At 40.3% G+C, this 27,511-nt stretch overlaps 1 protein-coding gene across 1 annotated transcript; it reads right to left on the bottom strand.

Annotated features, from left to right (window-relative positions):
• Window positions 1-1,357: 1,357 nt before the first annotated feature.
• On the bottom strand, window positions 1,358-17,597 carry LOC117995664 (PDF receptor-like). The gene is made up of 10 exons (XM_069508828.1): window positions 17,462-17,597; window positions 16,438-16,667; window positions 14,791-14,860; window positions 12,408-12,493; window positions 11,452-11,638; window positions 10,966-11,117; window positions 10,623-10,721; window positions 9,022-9,150; window positions 2,802-2,939; window positions 1,358-1,548 (listed from the first exon to the last, which is right to left on the bottom strand). The coding sequence occupies exons 1-10, from the start codon at window positions 17,573-17,575 to the stop codon at window positions 1,494-1,496; spliced, it is 1,260 nt and encodes a 419-aa protein (XP_069364929.1). The 5' UTR covers window positions 17,576-17,597; the 3' UTR covers window positions 1,358-1,493.
• Between the last annotated feature and the right edge of the window lie 9,914 nt (window positions 17,598-27,511).

Genomic DNA, 27,511 nt, shown 5'->3' with positions numbered 1-27,511 from the left:
ATACGATACGTTCTTATTTATCAACATTTATAATTTTAACACCAAATATAGCAGTAAATAGATAAATACCATTACAATTGTATACCTAAAGATGACTGTTATAATGATAACTATAATTAATAAATACTTACATAATAATTCTAACATACATATCTTTATAATAAACTAAATAAGAACCATAATATGATAACTTTGTGGATTTCTTTTATTTTTTAAATAAATAATTACCAATTTAACATTTTTTTATACATCGCTGGAACTATAATTATTAAATACTTACATAATAATTCTAGCATACATATCTTTATAATAAACTAAATAAGAACCACATGATAACTTTGTGGATTTCTTTAATTTTTTAAAATAAATAATTATTAATTTAACATTTTTTTATACATCGCTGGATACGTTTGACTGTTGAAAAAAAAAGTTATGGCTGCCTCTACTTTGTTTTGAATAGTACCTACTCGCTACGGATTTTTTCGAGTTCTCGGAATTCTGTTTCATTTTTTAAATAACCTATTTTGCATCAGTACAAGCAGGTATAACGATATAGGTATTGATTTGATCAAAAGAATGAAACTACACAAATACTTAAATAATAATATAATTGGAATATGTATGTGAGTATAAAATTGATAATAGAAAATGTATATTACTAGATGATATTAGCGACTTTGTCCTCATTTTTTTTTACCCTCGTGGGAATGTTTTGATTTTTCGGGAAAAGTTTAGCCTCCGGGGTGCAAGCTATCTCCGTATCAGATTTCGCCGACATCGAATAAACGGATGGCACGTGAAAATGTAACAGACAGGCAGACAATCTTTCGCATTTATAGTGTTAGCATGGATTGATCGTGATATTGATTATTATAAGTAATTGGTACTTTATAGTTATCTCTAATAAGTTACGTAAATCTATTGAAAAATCCTATTACAATGTAAAGGATTATTTAAATGATAAGAAAACTTGGCAATGAGTTGTATAACAGCTTTGATAGTTCTAAGTGATTTTATTATTATTATTATTATTATTATTATTATTTATTTATTATTTAATCAGAACGGCCATAAAGCCAATTACACTAATTAAAATACGAGTACAAACTAACATAAACATACTTACAAAAATTAACAACTTAAAATTATAAATTTTAAAAAGCAAAATTATAAATTTTCACAAAAGTGCAAGATCTGACCCATGAGGTCAGCCCATCATTTATGAAGTGTTGATAACTAAAAGAATAGTTGGCTGAATTTGTTGTGGGCTCTTCTCAGACCGGCGTGTTTGGAGCCTTCGTAGCTTTAGTAAGTAGGTATGCGTAATTAATTATTACAATATTATCTTACAAATTCAGCGATTGGCAATGAATCTACAATGAAACCAACTTGAATAAATAATATGTCTTGACTTGATTTAGATACCTACATTATTATTATAGTCTCACAGTTACATATCCCTGTATCATTTAAAGTTAATTAAAGTGATCGCCTTATTCACGATCTGGGTCTTGTTCATCAGTGAAGCGAACTTTCTTTCTTCTATGGCTATGGAAATAAAGAAAAGTTATGTGGTACAGTGTTGTTCTACAACACTTTTTATAAGAGTGGAAGTACCTTTTTTTAAAAAAGGAAACGCAAACACATTTGAGCTGCGATGCGCAAAGCGACGCGATGCGTAGTTGCCTCATGCCTGCCACCTCGCTCAAGTGTGCCTTGCTTCATACAAACTCATAATATTATAAACTATTTGGCGCGCCGCGTCGCGTAGTTCGCCTGCCGCGTCGCTTAAGTGCGCCTCGCTCCATCCAAACTCATAAACTATATCTGCCGCACCGCATTGCGGCGCGTAGCGCAGCGCAAATGCGTTTGGGCCTTAATAATAAAATGTACGCTAAGGGCTGGCGCTTGGCAGACCAAGCGCAGCCGATGCATACGCTAATATGGCCGAGAGTCGAGTGGCAGCTCTCGCGGCGTGCCTTTGCATCTCGTATGTCGCGCCAGCTTGAACGGGCTCATTTCATTATGATAATGTCAACCGTATGCCCAAACTAAGTTTTAAAAAAACCGGCCAAGTGCGAGTCAAACTCGTGCACCAAGGGTTACTGGGTTAATACGATTGTAGTACACAGTCGTAATTTTTCGACATTTCACACGATAAACCAAAAACCAAACCATGCATAAAAATAAATAAAAATCTGTTTTTGAATGTACAGGTAAAGAAATCCCTTTCATATGATACCCCACTTGATATAATTAATCTTACTTTGAAAGTTGAAAATACTAATTATTTGTTCATGAACCAATTTTTTTGTGATGTAACCACAAATTCACAATTTTCAGATTTTTCCCGTAATGCCTGCTATACGACCTACCTACCTGCCAAATTTCATGATTCTAGGTCAACGGGTAGATAGACAGACAGACAGCGAAGTGATCCTATTAGGGTTCCGTTCTTCCTTTTGAGGTACAAAACCCTAAAAATAGTAGCCGTGCCTCGCCGCTTCTCGGCTCCGTCGGTGGGCCTTGTGCCATGTACAGACCGAGCTGCAAAGCCAAGTCAAGGTGAATTGCGGACGTCGCTGATGGACTTCTGACGCTACCTCGCTTTCGCTATTGTAGAAGCAGCGTTTAGTGATTTTTCGATGCTCTGATGATGTTTACACCGACTGCCGACGGGAAGAGGTAGAGGATACATGACTTCTGTATCAAAAAATTGTCGAGAGTAAGTCAATATTTTGAGATATTGCGTACTAAACGCTCATCGTTCCAAATAAAGCTTGAAAAAATTGGATACTCACAATATATTTTGTGCAGAATCAGAAGAAGTTCTTTGTTCTTGCTCAATAACTTCGAAGTGTTTTAGTAATTTGATATGTTCCAGCTTTACACGCAGTATCTCGCGGGCTCGGAGCTGTCTTGGGGTATTCTTTATGTACCTATAGAAGAAAAGGCTTTTGAATAGAATAGGATATAACTTTTTAAGTGCTTTTGAATCGTCAAAATACCTACCTACCACCAGGGCCGTCTTTAACCTATTGGAGGCCCTGGGCACATTATAATTGTTGGGGAGGCATTCAAATCAAATTCCTCGCAGGGTTCAGTGGACTGTATTTGTTTCTTGATCACAATAATTCACAATTTTATAGGTTCACAATGGTTCACGGTACTTCTAGTTCCGAGGTCTTCTTCGTTCGGAAGCAAGAGGCGAAGTGATTCTATACAACAAAAACGGGTTTATTATAATTCTCCAACTCTGCAAGCGCATACGGTCGTGCTGAGCGGGAAACAAGGCGATCGCGGGTGGTAAGGGCGTAGCGGAGCACGGGGGTGTCAGCGGCCAACTAATCAGCGTCAGTCATCGCTGGCACTGCGCATGGCTCGTAGCACCCGTCCGCAACATTTCTCCCTTCAGCATAGCTCTTGCGTAGCTCCCCATTCTTCGTCAGGACGGTGAGCTTCCTCTTAGATCGATGAAACATGCCGTGTTGAGTTTCTTCACTTCGTTTCTTCTGTGGTAAGCCTTCTCGGTAAAGCTTGTGGAGTTGGCGCTTGATTGATGCGGGTCTGAAGTTTTTGGATGACTAGACCAATGTGATTCATGGCTGGTTCGCAGTGGTCAATGTATGACAGGTCCACCGTTCACCGTGCGGATCGTTGAGCACGGCGTAATTTGTCATCCAGTAATGCTGTTGCACAATGTTCTCAACTCGTCGGGTACTGGCGTGACTTGCTATGTCGGGTTCATTGGCGAGCAGTAGCTCCGCAGGTGAGTTCACAGGTGTGTCGTCAAGCCCGTTTGTCGTCAGGATGACGTGGCATGCAGTATGGTTGTTTCAGTAGCACCGCCCTCTTCTTCATCTGCGGTGCGCCACAACTTCATGGTTTGCTCAGGTTGACGCATCTTTGAGCTTGGCGATATTCGATGGGTCTCGATGGAGTGAGCGGCAAGTTCGTTAACGCTATGCCGATGGCTCGTGCAGTTCAATTGGTTGAGTTTTCGGATCGCGTTTTGTTCTTCCATCGCCGTACTTGTTCGCAGGGATGCTATTGTAGCGTATGGTAGAGCACTGAGAACATTGTAGACAGGATGCTCATGGGATCGCGCTCCCCTCGTATTGCAATACCAAGGGAGTTATAGTTCTGCCGTCTCTTCCACTAAGTTCGTTGCCACTCTCTCGTTTCCCTTCTGTTTTGGATCATCATATTTTACTGGCTTGAGGGAGACGTTATTGTCATCTGGTTCAAGTGGGTGAACTAAGGCGGCATGATGTTGGCATCTGACTGGTTCTGTTGAGTCATCGGTGCTTAGGTGGAGCACGTGTTCTACTTGTGTGGCATCGTGGTTCGTATGTGATGCCTCGCTTGCAGGGCTGCGTTCATGCAATAGCGGGTGGTGCGAATGAATACAGCCGTCGATACCGCACTGCTTCGCCTTGCACTCAGTTTGCAGGTGGTTCTTTGTTAGGCACTTGAAACAAACTTTATTTGCTTTGGCCCAATCCCAACGTGCTGTGACGGTCATGTCTCGCATCTTCTTGCACTGTGGTGGTTCATGGTCAGCACCACAGCACTGACACTGCTCCTCCTCATTGGCACTGAACACGTTGGCGTCGTGGTTCTTGTTGTGGATGCAGTTCTTGTGGATCTCGGATGTGGTTCTCTCTTGTTCAATATCATCTCGTTGTTCAAAAAGCGAGACAGTATCACAATATGCGGTTCTTTTGGGCGACGGTTATCTGAAGCATATCTGGCGAAGCTTCTTCTTAGGTCAGGTGGTAACTCGTCCACGATGTCTCTGGTGAGCATTCTGTTCTGGAGACAGCCGTCGAGGCCTTCAACGTTGGTAATCGTAGCCACGATGTTTCTCATTTTGACTGCGAAGACGTTCAGTTCAGTTGTGGTTGGTCCCAAAGGTGGTAGTAGCTTGATCTCGTCTAACGCCTTATCGATCAAGGCTTCTGGACGGCGAAAGCTCTGTTCTAGAGCTTCCATAACTTCAGCCGGGTCACAAGCCGTGTACAGAAGCGAAGCAACGGCGTCTCGGGCTTCTCCTTTCAATGAGTTGCGTAGGCGTTACATGTTCTCGATCGGCGAGAACTTGTGAAGTCGCGTCGAATCTCGCATCGATGCTTTGAACGGCAGCCATTCATTCTCAGATCCGCTGAATGTAGGTAGCTCCGTAGATGATCGTGGTGGTGGTCGGTATTGGCTCAATTGGTTGAAGCATTCCACCAGGGCTTCTATGCTTCGGTTTCGTGAGCGATTTGGCGTTGCAGAGCGGGCTCGGCGAACTTCATAATGATGTTCGGATCGGGGTTCGGTGATGTTCGTGCCGGGTCTTACAGGGGGTGCATCGGTGGGAAGGGTTCGGGTCTCTCGCGCAGGTAGCTGGTCAATGGATGGCTCCCCTCGTGTAAGATCGGCGTGAAGCAACCAATCTTCCGTGCGCAAGTTCATATTGATTGCTTCTTCGGGTCCTCGTGTGCTCCCTTGGTCATCGTCCTGTATAGCAGCTAAGTCAGCCTCTAACTTTTTCCGCACCAGTTCAGCTTCGACTTGTAATTGCTGTTGTTCGATCAGTTGTTGTTGTCGTAACTGACGCATTTTAATGGCGGTAAGTCGCTCCGCTGCTTCGTATTCAGCTTGTTTCATGTGGGCAGCCGTACTCGCCGTGGATCGTTGCGAGCAGGTTGATCGAGTTGGTGATGGCGGACGAGCATGAATGGAGTGTTCTTCAAAGGCCCTTCGTGTGTCAATGATGGTGTCTTGCCGGAGAACGGCACTTGTTGATGGAGACGACTCCATGAAGCGGATCTGAACAGGGCGAGCTGGGTTTGTCACGCGAGGGATCGGTTCTTGCGGCACAATGTGCTCGTCGTGTTCATCATCATGTTGTGAGGTCTGACTCCTAGTTCGAACCATCTTGATCTTCGGGCTTCAGCTTTCGGTTCTTAACGCTTCAGTTCGTGAGGCTTCGGATCTTGAGGCTTCGGTTCTTCAGATTCTTGATCCGGCTCGAAGGACCAAAGATGTTACCCACCACCAGGGCCGTCTTTAACCTATTGGAGGCCCTGGGCACATTATAATTGTTGGGGAGGCATTCAAATCAAATTCCTCGCAGGGTTCAGTGGACTGTATTTCTTTCTTGATCACATTAATTCACAATTTTCTAGGTTCACAATGGTTCACGGTACTTCTAGTTCTGAGGTCTTCTTCGTTCAGAAGCAAAGGGCAAAGTGAACAAAAACGGGTTTATATTTAATTCTCCCACTCTGCAAGCGCATATGGTCGTGCTGAGCGGGAAACAAGGCGATCGCGGGTGGTAAGGGCGTACCGGGGCACGGGGGTGTCAGCGGCCAACCAATCAGCGTCAGTCATCGCTGGCGCTGCGCGTGGCTCGAAGCTCCCGTCCGCAACATTAATAATAGGGCCTCCATAATCTAGATACTAATGTATTGTATTGGTCAATAAATAATTTAACCACTCTTGTTATTCTAATAAGAAAACTAGAAAAGTGTTGATATACCTACTTTAAACGGCTGCACAGATTTACATGGATTATAGCATCTCTATGGTCCTTTGTTTGAGAGGATCTTCTTGACTTGATTGATTTTATCGAAATAATTGTTTTCGGTAATAAAATATCGGTCGGTCGGTTATAGTTTGGTGATCGGCAAGGAATAGTGGGCCCCTATCAATCGTGGGCCCTGGGCACGTGCATAGAGTGCCCAGTGGGAAAGAGAGCCCTGCCTACCAATGGTTCGGAAAGCCGTTCCTACCAAGAAGGACCAGCAAAAACTCGACATTTGCTGTTTTGAAATGTTCAATTAACAATATTAGTATGCTACAGAGCCTCAATAGCTCAACCGGTAAAGGAGTGGACTGAAAACCGAAAGGTCGACGGTTCAAACCCCGCCCGTTGCACTTTTGTTGTACCTACTCCTAGCACAAACCTGACGCTTAGTTGGAAAGGAAAGGGGAATATTAGTCATTTAACATGGCTAATATTCTTTTAAAAAAAATAATTGTATAAGCAATTGCAGCCCCGCACATTGCTGGAGCTAGTCAAAACTATATGTTTTTTACCATATTATGCATAATCTTTGATTGTAAAATATGGTTTTTTACGGAGTATACCTTTAATCATTATCGTCATTATGATCAACCCATCACCGGTCCACTACAGAGCATGGGTCTCCTCTCAGAGTGAGAAGGGTTTTTGGCCATAGTCTACCACGCTGCCCGTGTGCGGATTGATAGACTTATATATACCTTTGAGAACATTATGGAGAACTGTCAGGCATGCAGGCTTGTTTCCTCACGATGTTTTCCTTCACCGTTAAAGCAAGTGATATTTAATTAAGTACTTAAAACGCACATAGCTCCGAAAAGTTAGAGGTTCGTGCCCGGGATCGAAACCCTGACCTCTGATTAGAAGGCGGACGTTCTAACCACTAGGCTATCACAGCTTTTACCTATACTTTTAATAGATTTTTAAACGTTTGTAAAGGCAAGTCTAAAATTGAGTGTGGAATTTTATTATTAAATATTACACTAAGTCCCACAAAATATGACTTTCCGACTTTCCTCACGCGGAGCGAAAGTTGCGGTTTTTTTTAAATAAAAATGGCGAGCAAACGAGCAGGCGGGTCACCTGACGTTAAGTGATTAACGCCGCCGATGAACATTTGCAGTATCAGAGGAACCACCGACGCCGGCCTTTCAGGAATTTGTTGGTCCGCCCCTTGAATGCAAGAAGAAAGAAAGAAAATGCATTTATTTGTTGTCGGTGTCACAGATAAAAACAAAGTACAAATGTAATATTTTCATCTGTGACACCACCCCAAATGGGTGTACAGCTCAGCATAAAGCCTTGCATCATATTATGCGTTAACACACATAAGATGCAGGACGCTGATTTTCAGCTGTGACCCGGGTGACGCCACAGTTACAAATTTAGAAATTTAAAAAATTAAATTAAGTGTGAAAGAAGCATGTGTGTGTATATAAATATACACACATATATTATATTTATAAATATACATATTCTAAACAGTACCTTTCATATTATATAGTAAGAAATATGTATATTTACAGATATAATATGCCTATAGAAGTAATATATATATATATAATATACATGAAGAAATAGATATATAACCCCATAAAAATATAAATAAATGAATAACCCCATGTTGTAATCTTAATGGAAACACTGCCGAAGGGAGTTGATTCCACAGTTTGCAAGTGCGTGGAAAAAAGGATCTGGCACAACGGTTGGTCAAAGGGTATACGTACCTAACGTGCGAACGTTTGCAGGTTGCACGCTTGTTCTGTCTAGCAATGTTGCTAGGCAGCAATGTTCCGCCACATTGGTGCCGCGACATTACTGCCTAGCTCGGAATGTAATGTCATATAAGCTTATAGAGATTGTATGGGGACCAGTAGTGCCGCGACAGGACTGTGACAGCTGGTGACAGCACTGTTGCGGCGGCGCTGCTGCGGGCGGCGTGGTTCGGAATCATACCTTTACTCTGTGGTCTGGTTACAGAGATAACCTTTAGTACGCGACAGGTTGAGATGGCAATCGGGGAAGGAACGTCCCGCACAGCCTCCGCGCTAACCCGGTGCGGACTAGCGTGGAATACCCAATGCCATCTCAACCTGTCGCATACTAATACGTATAAAATATCAATTAGGACAATATCTGTCACCGGCTTTACTCACGTATTTAGTCGACGTTAGCCCGACTAGTTTCGAACCCATCCGCACAACACACACACACAACCGCGACGCGTGCGCGACCTGACTCCCTTGAAAAAGGACTCCGGATGGGTTCGAAACTAATCGGGCTAACGTCGACTAAATACGTGAGTAAAGCCGGTGACAGATATTGTATAAAATGGAAATCACTCACGATAGTTTAAACGCTAAAATATAAAAAAAAAAATATAAAAAGTTTCTAGACCCAGTGGTTTGAGCTTTTACCTTGTGCTAGTGCTAAAACTATTTACTTACCGATTAGAACTAGTGTCCGAGTCTGAGTCTGAATCAAATTCTTCAGAACTACTTCGGTGTTTATAATGAGAATCATAGTGCATATCCCGTTCTTGAAAAATTCCAGACGGTCCAGGCTCTTGTCGATAACTGGAACGAAAAATATAAAACTCACTAGCTGATGGCCACGACTTCGTCCGCGTGGATTTAGGTTTCAAAAATCCCGTGGGAACTCTTTGATTTTCCGGGATAAAATGTAGCCTATGTCAGTCTCCAGGTCTTTAACAAAATCGAGTCGATCCGTTGCTCTGTTGCTACGTGATTGAAGGACAAACCAACAAACAAACACACGAGTGATGTAATCACGTAACGAATATTCACATTCGTGAATGACACAAACACACTTTCGCGATTCATAATAATATGGGTAGTGATTACCTACTAACTCAAAAACTGGTTAAGTATAGTCCGCGACAGTTTGAAATGGCAATCGTGGTACGAAGCGGGAGGCATGCCCCGCACACTCGCACGCAGTGGCGTGCACAGGAGTTTAAGCCAGGGTATGCATTTAGGTATGAACATATTTAACGGCAGGTTATACTGAAAATTAAGCATTGATTTATTATAATGAGGGTAAGCAGTGCGTTTATGCTTCTATGAGCTGCACGCCACTGCTCGCACGTCACCCGCGCTCGCCCGCACCGAGTTATCGCGGAGGCTGTGAGGCCATCTCGATCTGTCGCGTAGGTACTATATACGTCTTACCAGCAGATCTGATCAGTTGCTAAAAACTTAGGTGCTCATTAATTTAAAGGCAGTTTAGTCATAAAAACTGTCTGAGAAATCCAAAAATGATTTAAATGATAATACCTTTTTTTAAATCATTTTTTTCGATTCGCTTTTTTGTATTCATCGTCATCATGATCAACCCATCGCCGGCTCACTATAGAGCACGGGTCTACTCTCAAAGTGAGTAGGCTTTTAGCAAAAGTCTACCACGCTGGCCATGTGCGGATTAGTAGACTTCACACACCTTTGAGAACATTATGGAGAACTTTTAGGCTTCCTCCTTCCTTTCCTTTTCCAAAGGTTTCCTCACGATGTTTTCCTTCACCGTTAAAGCAAGTGATATTTAATTATTTGAAACGCACATAACTCCGAAAAGTTAGAAGTGCGTGTCCGGCATCGAACCCCTGACCTCCGATTAGAAGGCGGACGTCCTAACCACTAGGCTATCACAGCTTAGTTTTTGTATTACACACGTATTATTATTATTTACTATTTCATTGTCAAGGGATCGTACCATTTGACTCATATGCAGCTAAAAAATGTTTTAGTTAAGTGGTGATTTAAGCTAACACCTATTTCAAATATAGTTCTTGCATTTCACGAAGGCCACTGACTCATGCTTGTGTTTAAGTCGTATCGGTATACGTAAGGTACACTACATGTGTGCGTTTGACAGCGTTTGCTCGCGACTGATTGGTCCGACATGCACGCACACTTACGCAATGACCATGTAAGCGACGTTACCACAAGTAAAGTTCAGTAGCCTTCGTGAATTGCAAGAACTGTACCTATTTAAGCTAATATTAATTTTAAAAAAATTGCTGTTTACTTACACATTCATCTCAATGATTTCTGGGCTCTCATTGTCGCGTTGAATCTCACGGAACCTTCTTAGCATTCGTCGGCCGGATACCGTGCATTGTCGTCCTTCACTGGAAAAATGATTTGCTTTGTGGTTATTGCTGTCTCTCTCTAGCCGGACGTTTGATAGCAATGATCGCGAGATTTACGCCTGTCGCAAGCCTGTCGCGAGATACGTAATCACCCCGCAGCGCCGTTTGGTAGTTATTCCGTTTTTTTATATCCGATTTTTAACATAATTAAATTATTAAATAATTAAATGATTAAATTTTTGATGTTGTGTTATGATTAGTATAGATAGACAATATCACATACGCAGTGTAAGAGCACAGAGGGCTGTGTATCACCGCTACTGTCGCCTGCTGACTCTGAGTGTCTTCGATGTCCTGGGCTCGATTACCCCCATTGCTTTCACGAGGAAGTTCTTGAGGGAACAAATTCAGCCATCGTCTAACTGTCTCTTGCACCTGAAACAATAATAAATTTAGATGCAACGTATTACGTAATCACCCCGCCGCCGCCGGTATCCCGAATAGCAGAATAAGTAGGTACCAGTGGCGTGCAGGTCATAGAGGCATAAATGTGTGTAATGTAATGTACCCCAGTTGTAATAGCTCAATGCATATATTTTTTCATAATGACTTGCCAGTAAACAGGTTTCTACCTAACTAAAGCTTAAAAGTCTGTGCACGCCACTGGTAGCCTATTAAACGCCAACCTATTAAAAAATTAAAGAATCGACTGTTAGGCGATACGAGGCTCGCCGGGTCGGCTAGTACCTAATAAAATAGTAGCCCTTACCTCGTGGTTCAAGCAACAGTAGAGTGCAACAGAAATTAATCCCTGGAACGATCGAAAGCAATGCGCGGTATAGCTCCATAGAGCAAACACCCATGCATTGATTGTCCAGGTATCCGTTTCAATCATAGAGCAAGCACTTGTCAACACCAATAGTGCAAGTAGACATACAGTCGTTTTGACTGCTAGCCTGTAATTGAAAAAAACTGTATAGGTGTACATAATCACATACATACATGCACACCACTATCACTTGTAATAGACACCGGTATAACATGTCCGACCTTAGCGCACCAAATTGTAATAACATTTATTCAAGTTTTTAGAAATGGAGAAGGCAACCCACTGTAACACAGTGTTTACTAGTGCAGGAGTTGCCCATTCATACGTCTACTAGACCTAGGTCTACTTAATTGTTATTACTTGTTTTTTTATCTGTATTATAAGTATTTTTTGTGTTCCTTATATGTTATTTAATATGTAATAATATCCAATAAATTTAATTTAATTTAATAATTTTTCGGATTTATGTGCATTTTAATCTATTAAAATCCCACTAGCGGGAAGAAAAATATCGTGAGGAAACCTACTGATATGCTAACTATAACATATACCTACATGCCTGAGAGTTCTCCTTAATGCTTTTAAAAGTGTGAAGTCGCATTTGGACATCGTGGTGTGTTATGACCTATAAACCCTTCTCATTCTCAAAGAAGACTCGTTCTCAATAGTACGCCGGAGATTGAGATAATGATGTACGTTCTCAAAATTAAGTCTGCCATTCTGCACTTGGACAACGTGGTAGACTATGGGCAAACCCTTTTGTTTCTAAGAGAAGACCCTGTTCAGTAGTGAACTGGCAATAGGTTGATCATGATGATGATTATAATATATATATATATATATATATATATATATATATATTTACTTTCATTTAATTATATAATATATATATTTACTTTAGTTTTCCTATGTCAGTTTTGCGATTTTTTCTTAGCTTTGGTATCAATATCTTCATTATGTATGCAAGAAGAAACGCGTTTATCTGCAATAGAAAATTACAAGAAAAAGATCAAGTAAAATCCTGATTTGGTAATCATTAAAGGAGTGTAGAGCACAATAATATAATTATTTATAGTCCGTAGGTTCAGAAGTTGCACTCCTTTGATCTTGACATACTTAATTAATTATTATTAACTAGATAAATCACGCATTTAACGCATATAAGCTAAATTTCATTTTATCTCTGCGATTTCTAGTACCCATTGACCCATTGACTACTGAGCATTGCTGTCCTACTGGCAGCCCTTACCGGCCGCGCTTACTCGTTCGGTTTCACTAGGGGTTTCTACAAAGAAAAAAACAAAGATAAAATACTTACATAATTTATTATTGAAGATTGTGAACGACTGATTAGAGTCTATATGGATATGACTAATAGAAAATTTAACGTACATACTTACTTGCATTATATCGCAGATGGAACACTGCAGTGACTTCATAATTCAGTCATTCGTTAATTAAGAAAGTTAAGTCCAAAAATATTTCAGCTTTCGATTTTGGTTGAGAAAATTTTGGTAGATAAATTTATCATCCACAATTCTTGTTTGACAATTGTTTTGATAAAACTTACCGTTTACGAGAAAACTCTAAAAGAAACCAAAAAATTTAACCTTTGACCTTGAATAACTTTTTAAGCAGACTTGGGATTGATGGGAACTTTTGATATTTTATTTGTAATTTAGTGTAGGTACAGTGTACCCTCGGTCTCCACCAATATTAATTAACTATGTGATACAATATTTCAAACCTACCACTATTTTTCTGGCTAATTTGACTGGAATAAAATTATGTCAAATGTGTTCGGTGGCTATCATTCAGTGTTGGTGTTAGCACACTTCCCAACACGGCTACTCAGAAAATAACTTATTGACCGAGTGAAGCGAGGTCTCTGAGTCTACTTGAGTGAATTTGCACCTTTGTTCGTCCATCATTATAGTCCAACCATTTAGAGCCTCAATAGCTCAAACGGTAAAGTAGTGGACTGAAAACCGAAAGGTCGACGGTTCAAACCCCGCCCGTTGCACTATTGTCGTACCTAATCCTAGCACAAGCCTGACGCTTAGTTGGAGAGGAAAGGGGAATATTAGTCATTTAACATGGCTAATATTATTTATTAAAAAAAAATCCGTCCGTCTGTTAGTCTTATAACTTCTCAATCACTGAACGTAACTACTTCAAATTTAAACATAATATGCAAGGTTATTAGGGCCTTTATAGCCAAATATTGCATAAACAATTATAAAAAAAATCTTTATTTCAGAGGGGGCACTATCATAGAAGCGAATGTAAAGTAAAAAATTTTTCTTGCGTTACACAAGCTTGCGACATATCTTTTCAAAGATGATTTTGAACAGAGTACTTACAATTTTTTTTAAATTTTCCCTTCAAATTGACGGGGGTTTTCAAAGTGGAGCTTGAATTAGTTGCTTTATTATTATTTTTATAAAGAAACGAAATCGTTTCATTTTTAATGGGCTTCAGTATTCTTAACATAACTTCACTATAATTTTAATAGATTTAATTTCATTTAATTTGAACAACTTTATTGTTAACAAAATTACAGAGTGTAAGAATACACTTAAAATAACAAATGGCAACCTTATCACTAAAGTGATCTCTTCCAGGCAACATTAGATGTTAACATTATTGCAAAATTCAATAAATGCTCCAACTCCAATAACTCTTTTTGCATTTCAATATGTAGTTAAAAACACAAGGTGTCAGTTCGGAGCGAACCACTAGTCTTCGCTGCTTCGCTGATTGCTTCGCTTCCAGTTACCAACATGGCGACATCTTAATCAGTTTCACCAACTTTATAGCCAGAGGTTAAAATAACTCTGAATGGGCCGCCCGTGCCCATGTTTAAATATAATGTAAAATGACTTACTTGTGTGCAGTCATACAGCCTTCGGCGTAGAGCAACCATGTTAAAATATATAAATATAAACATTGTTAGAAAACATAAATTTTCAAAGTATTACGTGATTTATCAATAAGTAGGTAGGTTTTTCGTAGCAAACGTGCCATCAAATTATGATGATGATTGATTGACTGACGAATATTCGTTAGCGGAGAGCCAAAAGATGACAACTTATTAAGATTAAGCTACGACAGAATACTCTCTCCGTCGCCCCTTCATTTAGTTTCACTTACTCGACCTTTGCTCCACCCGGTCTTGTAGTCTTACTTCATTCACGACTCCATTCACAAACTTCTGGCTTCGCGCTTTACAAGAACACTTTAATAATAATTTAAGAGATAAAAAAGCATTCTGCGTACCACAATTACAAATATGCGCGGTCCTTGCAATATCCAATACAATTTATTAAAGTTGTAGCCAAACCAGCAGCTGAAAACATTCAATCTATTTATAAACACGTCAAAAAGTTATTAGAATAAGCAACATTTACTTAAATACTAATACATAGATAAATAAATAACACAGAACTGATTACATATATCGGCAAGTAGGAGGAGGGGGGAGAAGTATGACCGATAATTATTATTACTAACCCTCAGCCGACATCAGAACGTACTAATTAAGGTAGGCACTTTAATCAATGATCTTTACAATTAGTTCTCAGCACTTTAAACAACCTATCGGATAAGTCAGGATTTACTTTCTCATAATAAACCAGGCCGCATATGTGAGCTAACTATATTCTTGTGTCATCAAATTACCTACATGAACTATCCTAAAGTACGATCATTATAATTCACACGTATCGCACTGGAAAACCATCAACGTAGCGCAACCGGATAAAGCTAACCTAACCCTACCTAGGTCGCCTCCACATTACCCCTCATAGCGACACCTTCGTTAACCCTACATACCAAATGCCATAGCATCGGGTGCTACGGTGCCACGAATACTATTCACCCAGATATGCAATCGCCACACTATACCTACCGCGCATCCCACTCAAGGGATCGCTAGTGAATGGACTCCACGAAACCACTAGAACTCAAGCCATTCGAACTCATAGGAATCTCAATGTCTAATCCATTTCAATCTTACACAAGAGTCATCAATGATTCTTTGCCAAAAGGGTCATTCCAGTATTAACCAATTGGATATTCCATATCACAACCACACCAATATTAATCACGCTAGCAGCCATCTCCAATAATAATTATCCTAAGCTAAGCCTAAGCTAATATGATGATAAACCGTCCACGGGTGCTAGTACGTATCAAGCACAAACAATTTCTAATCGTCAGAACTTCCGCTCGTCCATCCTGACGATCAGCATGAGCACACAAACCACATGTAGCATGCATATCACTACCATTACCAAGACCATTACAGATAAAGCACGCATGTCACAACTAAAGCATGTCACAACCAAATTATGTCGCAACCAAAGAATTTCTAAGTACTACTTCGTAGTACAACTCTTTTTCATAAAACGTTCCTTTTTCATGAAAACCATGACAGTGAGTACTCTTTTGACATCGATACGCCTACACAGCCATTCTGACATACGAGCATCCACGGGGCTGGTACGTATCAAGCACAAACAACTTCCAATCGTCAGAACATCCGCTCGTCCATCCTGACGATCAGCATGAGCACACAAACCACATGTAGCATGTATCACAACCATTACAGATAAAGCACGCACGTCACAACTAAAGCATGTCACAAACAAATTATGTCGCAACTCGCAACCATGTCAGTGCCAAATCACTCTTTTTCATAAAACGTTCCCTTTTCATAAAATCCATGACAGTGAGTGAATCCATGAACTCTTTTGACATCGACACGCCTACAGATACGTTAAATATCTATGTCCATACTTAATAATATTATTATACCTAATTGCAAAATTGTGTCTGTCTGTCTGCTAGCTTTTAAGTAACAACCCCTAATAAGTTAACACAATATAGGTATAATAGTAAATTAATATAAAACGTTTCACTTACTCAACCTTGGTTTCTCTCTCAAAAAAATAGCCTGTAAGGGCAGCCCATATTGCCACGTTCAGAAGAGGAAGAAGGCAGCTTAAGGCAGCGTATCGAATCAATGGAAATGTGAATCGTACGGTGTTACTAGAGAAACAGCGTGAAATAAAAACAGCATCGATGAGGATCCACATGAATATCGTTGACATGGAATATTCCTGAACGAAGTAAAATGCTTCGCAAACATATTGCTGAAAAAAGACAAAATCGTTTAATAAGTCCACCATCTTGACACAATAGTCTTAGGGAATGAAGAGTGATGCGTGTTCAGACAGACACAAAGACAAAAAAAAATGTGTTTCGGCTCTACAGAAGTAGATAAAATATACTTCCGCCGATCAAAATTTTCAAAACAATATAGTTATATTAAGTTAGCCATTACAAGTTAGCCCTAGACTGCGATCTCACCTGGTGGTAAGTGATGATGCAGTCTAAAGTTTTAGTTTAGTTTTTTAAACCCATCGGTACCTCTTATCGGTTTCTACACGCATCGTACCGGAACCCTAAATCGCTTGGCGGCACGGCTCTGTAGGGTGGTAACTAGCCACGGCCGTAGCCTCCCACCAGAATGGACCAGCGCCAATTTAGGAATTATAAAATCCCAAATTACCTCTGCTGGGAATCGAACCCGGGACTTTCCTTTTATAAGACCACAGCGCTTACCACTGCAACAGGGAGGTCAACAAAAGTAAGTTGTGGCTGTTCAGCGCGGAAATGCAGCCAGTATTCTTGGCACCATTCCACACGGGCATGATTTATATAGCAATTAGATAAGGCTAGCTTTAAGTTTTATTGCTAAATTAAACCTGACTATTCATAAGCACTTTTAAAAAGTTTACATGAATAAAAAAAACATTCTATTCTATTCTATTCTATTCTATTGTAATATTTGCATTAAAAATAACATGGGATTATAAAAAAAGTAGTAAGTATAGTTATTACATTTATTTTAACATAACACAATATCAATATTTTAGTAACTTACAGTGTTGTTGATGCCTCTATATACTTCCATGCCTCCTAGTAAAGATTCATCAAATCCATTAACTATTACCTGGTCGGCGTAGAGCAACAGTTGTACAATAATATTCGTGAGCATAGCTCCAAACAAAAATAAATGGATAGTTGTTCGCTGATGTCGTAACGCTCTAAAACAGATATAATATACTTAATTTTTATTTTTTTAATAAAAATGGCGAGCAAACGAACAGGCGGGCCACTTGATGTTAATTGATTACCGCCGCCCATGAACATTTGCAGTACCAGAGGAACCACCAATGCGTTGCCGGTCTTTCAGGAATGTGTTGGTCCGCCCGTTGTTTGTGTTACAAAGGGGCCAGGTGATACCTAAGTACTTGCTTATTTTGAAAAAATGAAATAAATGAATTTATTTTTTCTTGATGATGCCCGCAACTTCGTCCGCGTGGATTTAGGTTTTTAAAAATCTTGTGGGAACTCTTTGATTTTCCGGGATAAAAAGTAGCCTATGTCCTTTCCCGGGATGCAAGCTATTGCTGTACCAAATTTCGTCAAAATCGGTTGAACGGATGGGCCGTGAAAGGCGAGAAGACAGACAGACAGACAGACACACACATTGCATTTATAATATAAGTATGGATGATGATTGTCTACTTACGGAATAGCGCGGTATACAATCATGGATATCATGATTGCTATTGCGGATATTATACATCCGCATATATCAAGAATCCTCGTTTGCTTTGCAATATCTTGTTTAGTCTAAAACAAAAAAACATATGATTTTAATAAGTTTAAATATATTTTGGTATCTACAAATACTCGTAGTAATAAATAACACACCTCTGACACTCCATATAAGCGAACTGGTTTAATAACTTGCTACTACTACCGGAACACTGGCCTGTCCGCATATGATTTGCGTATGTCAGTAATGATAGGGCTACGATCTGAGTGACTGTGCAGGACAAGGAAATTTCATACCTATTCATAACTATTATAAAAGTAATTTAAATACTAAATAATATAGGATGTTAAGAAATATACGCGTTTTCTAATATGATTTGTAAAATTAATGATTGTGACCTTATTTTTAATAGATAGCGACTTTGTCTGCGTGGACTACATAAATTTCAAACCCCTATTTCAGCCTCCCTAGGGATTGAATTTCCAAAAATCCTTTCTTAGCGGATGGCTTCGTCATAATAGCTATCCTGGATTCTGGATGCCAAATTTCAGACTGATCCCTCCAGTAGTTTGAACTGCGCGTTGATAGATCAGTCAGTCAGCCACCCTTTTCTTTTAAATAATATTTAGATTTAAGGTACGTACGTAATGTATCGTTAGTAACAAGATATCATTATTATTTCTGCCACAACAAATACCTACACAGAAAATAATAGCAAAGACATAAACGATCGCACAGCTCCTCGACTACTTTCACAAGAAAATAACGGTATTTCTGAAATCTAAATAAATAAAAGAAAAAAGGGACTGACTTACTGATTGACAGACACAGCTCAAACTACTGGATGGATCGGGCTGAAATTTGGCATGCAGATTGATATTATGACGTAGGCAACCGCTAAGAAAGAATATTTGAAAATTCAACTCCTAAGGGGGTGAAATAGGGGTTTGAAATTTGTGTAGTAAATGCGGACGAAGTCACGAGCATAAGCACAACAAATACCTACACAGAAAATAATAGCAAAGACATAAACGATCGCACAGCTCCTCGACTACTTTCACAAGAAAATAACGGTATTTCTGAAATCTAAATAAATAAAAGAAAAAAGGGACTGACTTACTGATTGACAGACACAGCTCAAACTACTGGATGGATCGGGCTGAAATTTGGCATGCAGATTGATATTATGACGTAGGCAACCGCTAAGAAAGAATATTTGAAAATTCAACTCCTAAGGGGGTGAAATAGGGGTTTGAAATTTGTGTAGTAAATGCGGACGAAGTCACGAGCATAAGCTAGTATATATATAAAAGGAAAAGTTGACTGACTGACTGAGTGACTGACGGACAGCTAAAAAAATTAAAATCACATTTTCCGATCAAAAAGGACATAACCGCATTTATGACCCGATAGAAACGATGTTCCGTTCCATGGAACAAATTCCTAAGGGACAATTTAAATGCTTGCAATTGAAGAAAAGCCCGATAAACCCCTTTAAAATAACCCTAAAACCTTTTACCAACATTGTAAACTTTAAAATTGCATACAATGTTCATTAGTATTAAAATAAAACACAAAAATTCTCCTCCTCAAAAGTAGGCCTTTTGTAACAGTGTCGTTATTCGTAGGGTACGACGATTTATGAACCAATATTCCTTCCGCAACCAAACTTTTGGTCAGTTTTACTAATTATAAAGTAAGTACCTACTTATTTCTCCTAATATTTCCTGGACGGTTTTCATTTTTCCATATTTTATAAAAAAGAATAGCTCAAAAAGCAGAAGTTTGGTCATTTAAAAAATAATTAACATAATATTATATTATAGAAATAGTAATAACTTTCTATGACCTCACTAGCTTATCGATTTTATTATTAAGATATTATATTCTTTGAATGGGCAAAACTTGCATATATAAATCGATTTAGTAGTTTAGGCGCTACATTGGAACACACATACATTGACAGATAAAACCCTTTCTTTTGGCTTTGCCATAGTCGGGCAAAAATAGAGAATGCCTTTATATTCATTATCCTTCCTGGATAATTATTATTATTGGATATTATTACATATTATTACATATTAAATTTTTTTTTTTTTTTTTTTTTTTTTTTTTTGATAATAGTTTTTTTTAATAATTACTTGAAGATGGAAACAAATAATCCTTCCTTCCTTGCTTGCTACATTTTTATCCGAAGAATACAATTCATGGACATAAATGCAAAAAAATATTTATAAGTAGATTTGGAATTTACAAAAATTCAGAAACACATAACTTGTAGTTATCGATCAGAATAACAAATAAATAATCCTAATACTTGATTAAAAATACTTAAAATGATTTAACCTAGATTGAACGAAAAACAATACTTTACTATATATTTCACTTGACAGTGAACTTTTTTAAATCTACATAATACTAAGGAATGGCTTGTGTAACGATTAAGCGACTCTGAGTGCGGCTGTATGTAATTTTATGTATTTTGTATTTATTTATCGATATCATATTATTATTCAACCCTAAGCAGTGGGTGTACGGGTAAACACGAATTCCCCTTTCACCCACTGGTGAGAGGAGCCGATGGGTGCACGGGTAGCTCTCCAATATTTTACGCCAGAGGAATCACCAAAGAATGCGATTTCGAAGTTAACATCCATAAAGATAATGATGATCCTTACAGATCCCAGTATGCGTTAGATAGGCAACCTTGTCAAACTTTGTGGGTTTTATTATAAACACCGTCTTATTAATCAGTTGCTCTATCGGGTGCAGTGACGCGCAAAATATTGAGCAGAAGTTGAGGGGATATTTCCTTGGCAACCTATGATCATACTCTCAGTAATTAACCTACCTATTTCTACTTATGGGTAACTACCCTGGTTGCTTCGGAGATTTATCTCCTCGGTCCCTGTCTAAATAAAATAGATAAATATACCTACCTAGAACACCACCTGTATGAGAGTGGGACAATGAGTGAATAGCTATGACCTATAGTAGGTATAAATTAAGTTTTTAGAATAGAATAGAATAGAATGTTTTTTTATTCATGTAAACTTTTTACAAGTACTTATGAATAGTCAGGTAGTTTTAATTTACCACTGGTTCGGAATGCCGTTTATTTACTATTCTCTAGTTGTAGGTATCTTAATATTGGGTTTTCTCCTTCTTATTCTATTTACTTTTGTTCTTTTTTATGTTCTCTTTTCGTTAAATCTGCTGGTGGGGTTTGTATATAAAATTCAAAAAACAATATTACAAAGTAATAATATTATTTGTATTTTACGATAAGTAGCTGTATGGGAAGGCACTGGCTCCTAAGATACGGGATCTCCTAGTTTAGGAGCCAGGACTCCGTTTAAGTCAAATGTACAAAATTTTGTAATAAATAAATATTCATTTATTCATTCATTATAAGAAAAGCGCAGACTTACAGGCGCAGACCACAATTTTATTGCACTGCAAATTTTAGCTACGGTAAATGATATTATGTAGGTATAATGCAATAAGTACGTCCTAATATACCTAATGTATGAGTTTCTTCAAAGACAAGCCTTTTACTACGCTACTTATTATTTATTAATTATCTATGCGCCTTGCGTTTTTCCTTTATACTTTTACAAGTAGGTACCTACATACTTATTATCTTAGCTATAATTATTTATACTTTTTAGACCATTGTAACAAAGTTATAATTTTCAGTTATTTGTTTCTCTCTGCTGTTTAAAATATTATCTGAGCTATAATCATTTTTAACGTTTTAGTCTTTCTTAACAAGGTGATATATTTATTTAATCAAATTTTTTTTCCTACCATAAAGCACCATTATAAAATGGTAGCTGTTACGGACAAGCTAAACTGCGCGGGAGACGCTCGGTAACCATAGCAACGGACCGACACGAGATCAGCCGAATCTGAGACAGTATCTCGGTAGAGAGAGAAAGTAAGTAATTGTCAGAAAGAGAAGGCATGCCTCGTGTCGGAAAATGCATGGAATGTGCCAAGGGCGAGTCGAAATAAAGCGGCAACGTCGCATAATCTATGCATAATTGGTTAGTACAATTTATTGGCTCATTAGAGGAGGTACTTACTAAGGCAAAATATGTAAATATTAAGGCGTGATTTTTACGCATTATTCGTTCTCAAGTTTTCGGTCTCAGTGTAATACAAGTGAAAGTGCTAGAATAGGGCAGTGATAGGGAAAGTACCTCTTCTAAATAGCTAAGTAGCTAGGTAAAGATCAGCTTAGGCTGGTCAGTGGCCTCTCTTCAAAACCGAGGCAAGTGACACCAGCTGCGGTCAGCTGGTAGCCCAGGTCATTGACCCTAAATGGTCAGCTGGTAGCCCAGGTCATTGACCTTACATGGTCAGCTGGTAGCCAGGTCATCAAACCCCAGCTGTGATCAGCTGAACTACTGCGAAGGGTGAGTGAACCGAGTCAGCCGGTACCTGTTCTTGTTGTAGCATAGCAAGCAACAGCTGACATCTACAGCATCTTTCCTCACCGTAATAGCCCTCCAATAGCAACCATCTCACAGCTGAGCCGTGATCCTTACCACCCACGGTCAGCTACAGTGCAGCAGCGTGCAGGTGCACGGCGCATGCCCATGCAACCACAAGCAGCCAACCAACCATCTGGCCTAAGGGTCATCGTGGAAGGTCCTCGGCCACAGCGGGCGGAACACGGTGGACAGCAGCAACGACGTCGAGAGTTGAACCTGCCACTTATCTTAAGGATAACAGTGGTGAGGGGTTCGCAACAGCGACGGGTGGAGTGCTTCAGGTATCCGCTACGACCAAAAGGTTTTTAAAAACCATATAGCCCCCCAAGTGTTAATAAGTTCAGTGTCTCTTAGTGAGTTACAAGTAAATTTTTCCGACGGCCATTTAAATGAACTTTTCCGGCGGCCATTTTGAATTGAACTTTTCCGTCGGCCATTTTGAAGTCATGTAGTGAGAAGTACTACATATCTATATAACTTTAATGTGATGGCTTATGTATTAACCATTATGTATTAACCATTATGTGTTAACCTTTATGTACTAACCTTTATTTGCATTTGTTCTAGCTAATGTTTAGTATTGTGTAACTAATGCTTACGTACTAATCTTTATGTGCTAACCCTTATGTACTAACCATTATGTGTATTGGTTTTTAGTTGATAAACTAATCATACTTTATTCCACAGGCAGTGTGTTTATAAAAGTGTAGCGACAGTCGAGTTAATTAAATTAAAAGTGAAACGTTGTAAAGAAGGCTGCGGCACAGGCCTTGTGTTAGCAGTATAGGCTCTAAGATTCCGTATTCAGACCGGCTGATGCGGTGGAACAGTGTTCTATGTTTTTTTATGTATCGACTGTCGGTCAACATTTATATCAAGCCTGTTACCATTTCGAGTGAATAATAAGCGTCGGTTCCCAACCTTTTTCGTTCAGTCGTCGTTTAAACTGAGTGTTAACATTCGAGTGAACGATAATCGTGTCGTACATAACCGATGTTTACTATTTAGTCTTTGTTAAACCAGGTAGGTTTTTTATATGACTTAATAACTTACAACTATTAGGTCTAAAGTTTAATTGTACGATCGTGTCCTATGAGATCCAACTACTTTAGGTTGTATTAATGTCCGTATTCATAATCTGAAAGCTTACAACTATTCAGTTATGAAAATTATACGAACTTGCGTATATGAGAACTTAATAGTAAGTGATCATTTCTAACGTATGTGTGTTGTATATAATTATTAAGATAACTCGTGTACCTATACTTTGTTTATAATTTTAAAACTGTATTACCCTGCCATTATTAATACTATTGTGTTTTTGTGTAATTTATTCATAATGTTGTCGTTTATAAATTGATATAATAAGTTGTGTCACTTATTTATATAATATAATTGTGTCTTATGTTCATTTGTCTAACGGACAGTGTTTTGTCAGTTGTCATACGTGTGACTGATTTTTATTTTTCATAATAAATACGTATTGTGTTCTTAAGAATGATGTTTGATTCGAGATTAGTCTCGTGTGTAAACCCGTGAAAACTACTATCCTTTTAAAACCTTAAGTAGCGATTACTCCTGTAGTTCAGTCTGAACTGGCAGTGCGTAAAGCTCAAATTGAGTTGAGCACCTCTAGATTTTTTTACTAGTTCCTATCTAACCATACGGAACATCAAATGGTCCTTCGAACCGGATCTCTGGACACAAAAAGGATAGTTTTGTTTCACGTGTTTATTTTCAGGATAGAATGGTCGTCACGCGCGGTCAAGCCGGAGAAGAGAAGGGGCCTGGGCACGAAATCGACGAGATGCGTACTGAGGACGCACCAACCATTTCTGGAACTATGGAGCAAAGAACGAGGCCAGAAGATGAGCCGTCCACTGAGGGTGGACAGACTCCGGCACCTACAGGACTGGGTAAGCAAAGATTAGATTTACCTTCCGTTAGCAGGTTGCCAGCTCCAGAACAGACCGCCGTGATGAAGAAACCATGTCAGCGAGCTACGAAGGAAGGGGTACGTATTACTGAGACCGAAAACTTGGAACCACTTCGGGAGGGGATAAGGCAACCCCCCCTTTCAACGCCGCCGGCATCACTGCAGTCTGAGGCAACTGCAATGAGTAAACAGGAAGCCGATTGGGCTTTTGAAGAAGGACGATTGGAGATTGAAAAAAGGTACGAAATAGAATTATTACGTAAACGACTGGCTCGTCGTGTATCTACATTCAATGGAGAAGACGCTGCTGGGGACGGGCCCAACACGGAGGCGGCGCCGACAGCACCGGTGCTAAGGCGCGTACAAGAATGGCTAAATCAAACAGAGCAGCGTCAAGGAGCACCGCCTGAAGTGGGAGCAGTGGCATCGCCTGCCAACGTTGAGGTTTCTCGGCGACACGAGACGCGTACAGCAGTGCACCTGCCGGTTAGGACAAAACCGGACAGGAAAGTGGAGTGGGATCAGCCAAGGATCCTGCCCACGTGTTCCCCACACCCGGCACCGGCCGAGGAGCAGCCGAAGACCGATATTGATCGGTTAGCTGCTTCAATAAACAAGGTAGCGAACAGAAGGCCGCTACTCCGTGAGTTGACGGAATTACCCAAGTTCTCTGGTGAAGCAAACGAATGGAATGGCTTCAAAATCGCGATGATGCATAGCACCGAACACTTCAAGTTCTCAGCAATAGAGAACGTTACGAGATTAAGAAACAGCTTACAAGGTAAGGCTCGGGATGCTGTATCAAGTTTGTTGAATTCTAGAGATCCAGATCCTGAGCGCATTATGAGGTCGTTAGATTCGACTTTTGGCAGACCCGACGCGATCGCCAGACAGGCAGTGGTAAAAATTCGCAAACTTAAAGCACCAACAACAGCCATGGAGTTGGAGGACTTCTCCATTGCGCTGACGAACATAATAGCTGCACTCCGGGAGGCGGATATTCGGCGGGAACATCTGTTTAACCCCCAACTGGTAGTGGAGGTTCTCAACAAGCTAGACGAGATTACCAGAAGCAGGTTTGCACCATATGCGCATGAGTACGGCGGTATAGGTGAACCAGAGATCTTAGTGCTGACCAGGTTCATTGAATTGGACGCCGAACAAAGAATGAAGCATTTAGCTTATAACTTCAACACGAATAGTCACTCATCGGAGACGTTTAGTAGGGGAGCGAGGTATACATCGCGAGGAAGAGGCGCATCCGCGACAAAGAGGGTATACTTCGCTGCCAAGGCCACGGCTAAGCAGCATCCCGCTAAGCCGTCGTGTGTCGCATGTGGAGGGGAGCACCACTTACCGACTTGTCCCCGACTTATAACTAAGGACATAGGTGATCGATGGAAGTTTGCAAGGGAAGCGCAGGTATGCTTTCAGTGCCTACGAGCTAACCACCGTCGCGAGGGATGCAAGGCCAGTAGGTGTGGGGTTAATGGGTGTCAACAACCCCATCACCACCTTCTGCACAAAAATACAAGGGCCGTCGGGGGAGCCGCCACAGCTTCAGTGATGAACACAATGGCAAGTCAAAGCACGGTGCTACTGAAGATATGCCCCGTCACCATTAGAGGTCCCAAGGGAACGTTGGATACGTATGCTCTATTGGATGAGGGATCAACCATAACCTTGGTAGACGGGAAAGTGGCGGCCGTCGTAGGTGCAGAAGGGCCGACGAGAAAGCTCAAACTCCATGGGATCAATGCGGTAAGTGATGAAATCAGCAGCCAAACAGTGGGACTACTGATAAAATCAAGATCTGGGTCGCAGTTTGATGAGATAACCGCACGGACGGTCCCAAAGCTTGAACTGCAGAGCCAGGCAGTTCCAGCGTGTGTTCTGGGATATCCGCATCTGAAAGGCTTAAAGGTAAGCGATGTGTGTTATTACGGGGCCGTTCCAAGGATCTTGATTGGTGCCGATAACGGGCACTTAATTGTCACAAGGACATTACGTGAAGGAAGTAGAGAGGCACCTAAAGCTTGCCTCACGAGCCTCGGGTGGGTAATTATGGGACCCAACCCGGGTGCAAAGGATGAACCGAGAGAGGCGGTTCATCATCTTCATCACCGTAGTCAGAACAGCGAGGATGAAGCGCTTCATGGCTTAGTGAAAAGCCACTTCGACTTAGATGCGTTGGGAGTGAGCTTGGCCAAGAAGGAAAAGCCGGAAAACGAACGGGCCGTCGAGTTGTTTAAGGTTACAGCCCGACGAAATGGACCAAGATTCGAAGTTGGACTAACGTGGCGATCAAACAAGGTAAGGATGCCACCCAGCTTTTTCAATGCCTTTAAGCGCTTGAAAGGCATTGAAAAGAAAATGGACCGCGATGCAGCGTTCGGAGAAGGCTACATGGAACAAGTGGGAAACCTGCTGCAGAAGGGATATGCGACGGAATGTAGCGGCACCGAAGAAGAAGAGTGTAACGCCTGGTTTCTACCTCACTTTGGAGTTAGAAACCCTAACAAACCAGGAAAACTCAGGTTAGTGTTTGACGCCGCCGCATGCAGCCAGGGAGTAAGCTTGAATGACATGTTACTGGAAGGACCGGACCTCCTACAGTCCCTGCCAGGAATATTGTACAGATTCCGGGAAGAGCCTGTAGCAGTAACGGCAGACATTCAAGAGATGTTCTTACAGATCAAGGTGAGGTCTGAAGATCAGCCATCTCAGATGTTTTTATGGAGGGGTAACAATAGAAGTGAGCCGCCGAAAAGGTATAAGATGACATCTTTAATATTCGGGGCTACATGTTCCCCATTTTTAGCACACAGTGTCCGCAACCTGAACGCTGAGGAGTTCAGAGAGACACATCCTGCAGCATTCGCCGCCATAACTACAAGTCATTACATGGACGACTTCGTAGATAGCTTCCCGAGT

This window comes from Maniola hyperantus, chromosome Z (assembly GCF_902806685.2).
Source record: "Maniola hyperantus chromosome Z, iAphHyp1.2, whole genome shotgun sequence".
Lineage (NCBI taxonomy): Eukaryota > Metazoa > Arthropoda > Insecta > Lepidoptera > Nymphalidae > Maniola > Maniola hyperantus.
Note: the sequence above shows the minus strand (reverse complement) of the source record. Positions and strands in the feature narration are given on the sequence as shown.

Coding starts and splice junctions, on each gene's coding strand:
- LOC117995664 (XM_069508828.1), bottom strand. CDS start 17,575: ATGCTCACGAATATTATTGTACAACTGTTGCTCTACGCCGACCAGGTA. Junction 11,639..12,407: donor ACTGACATAGGAAAACTAAA/GTAAATATATAT, acceptor TTTCAATTACAG/GCTAGCAGTCAAAACGACTG. Junction 11,118..11,451: donor ACTGTTGCTTGAACCACGAG/GTAAGGGCTACT, acceptor TTATTGTTTCAG/GTGCAAGAGACAGTTAGACG.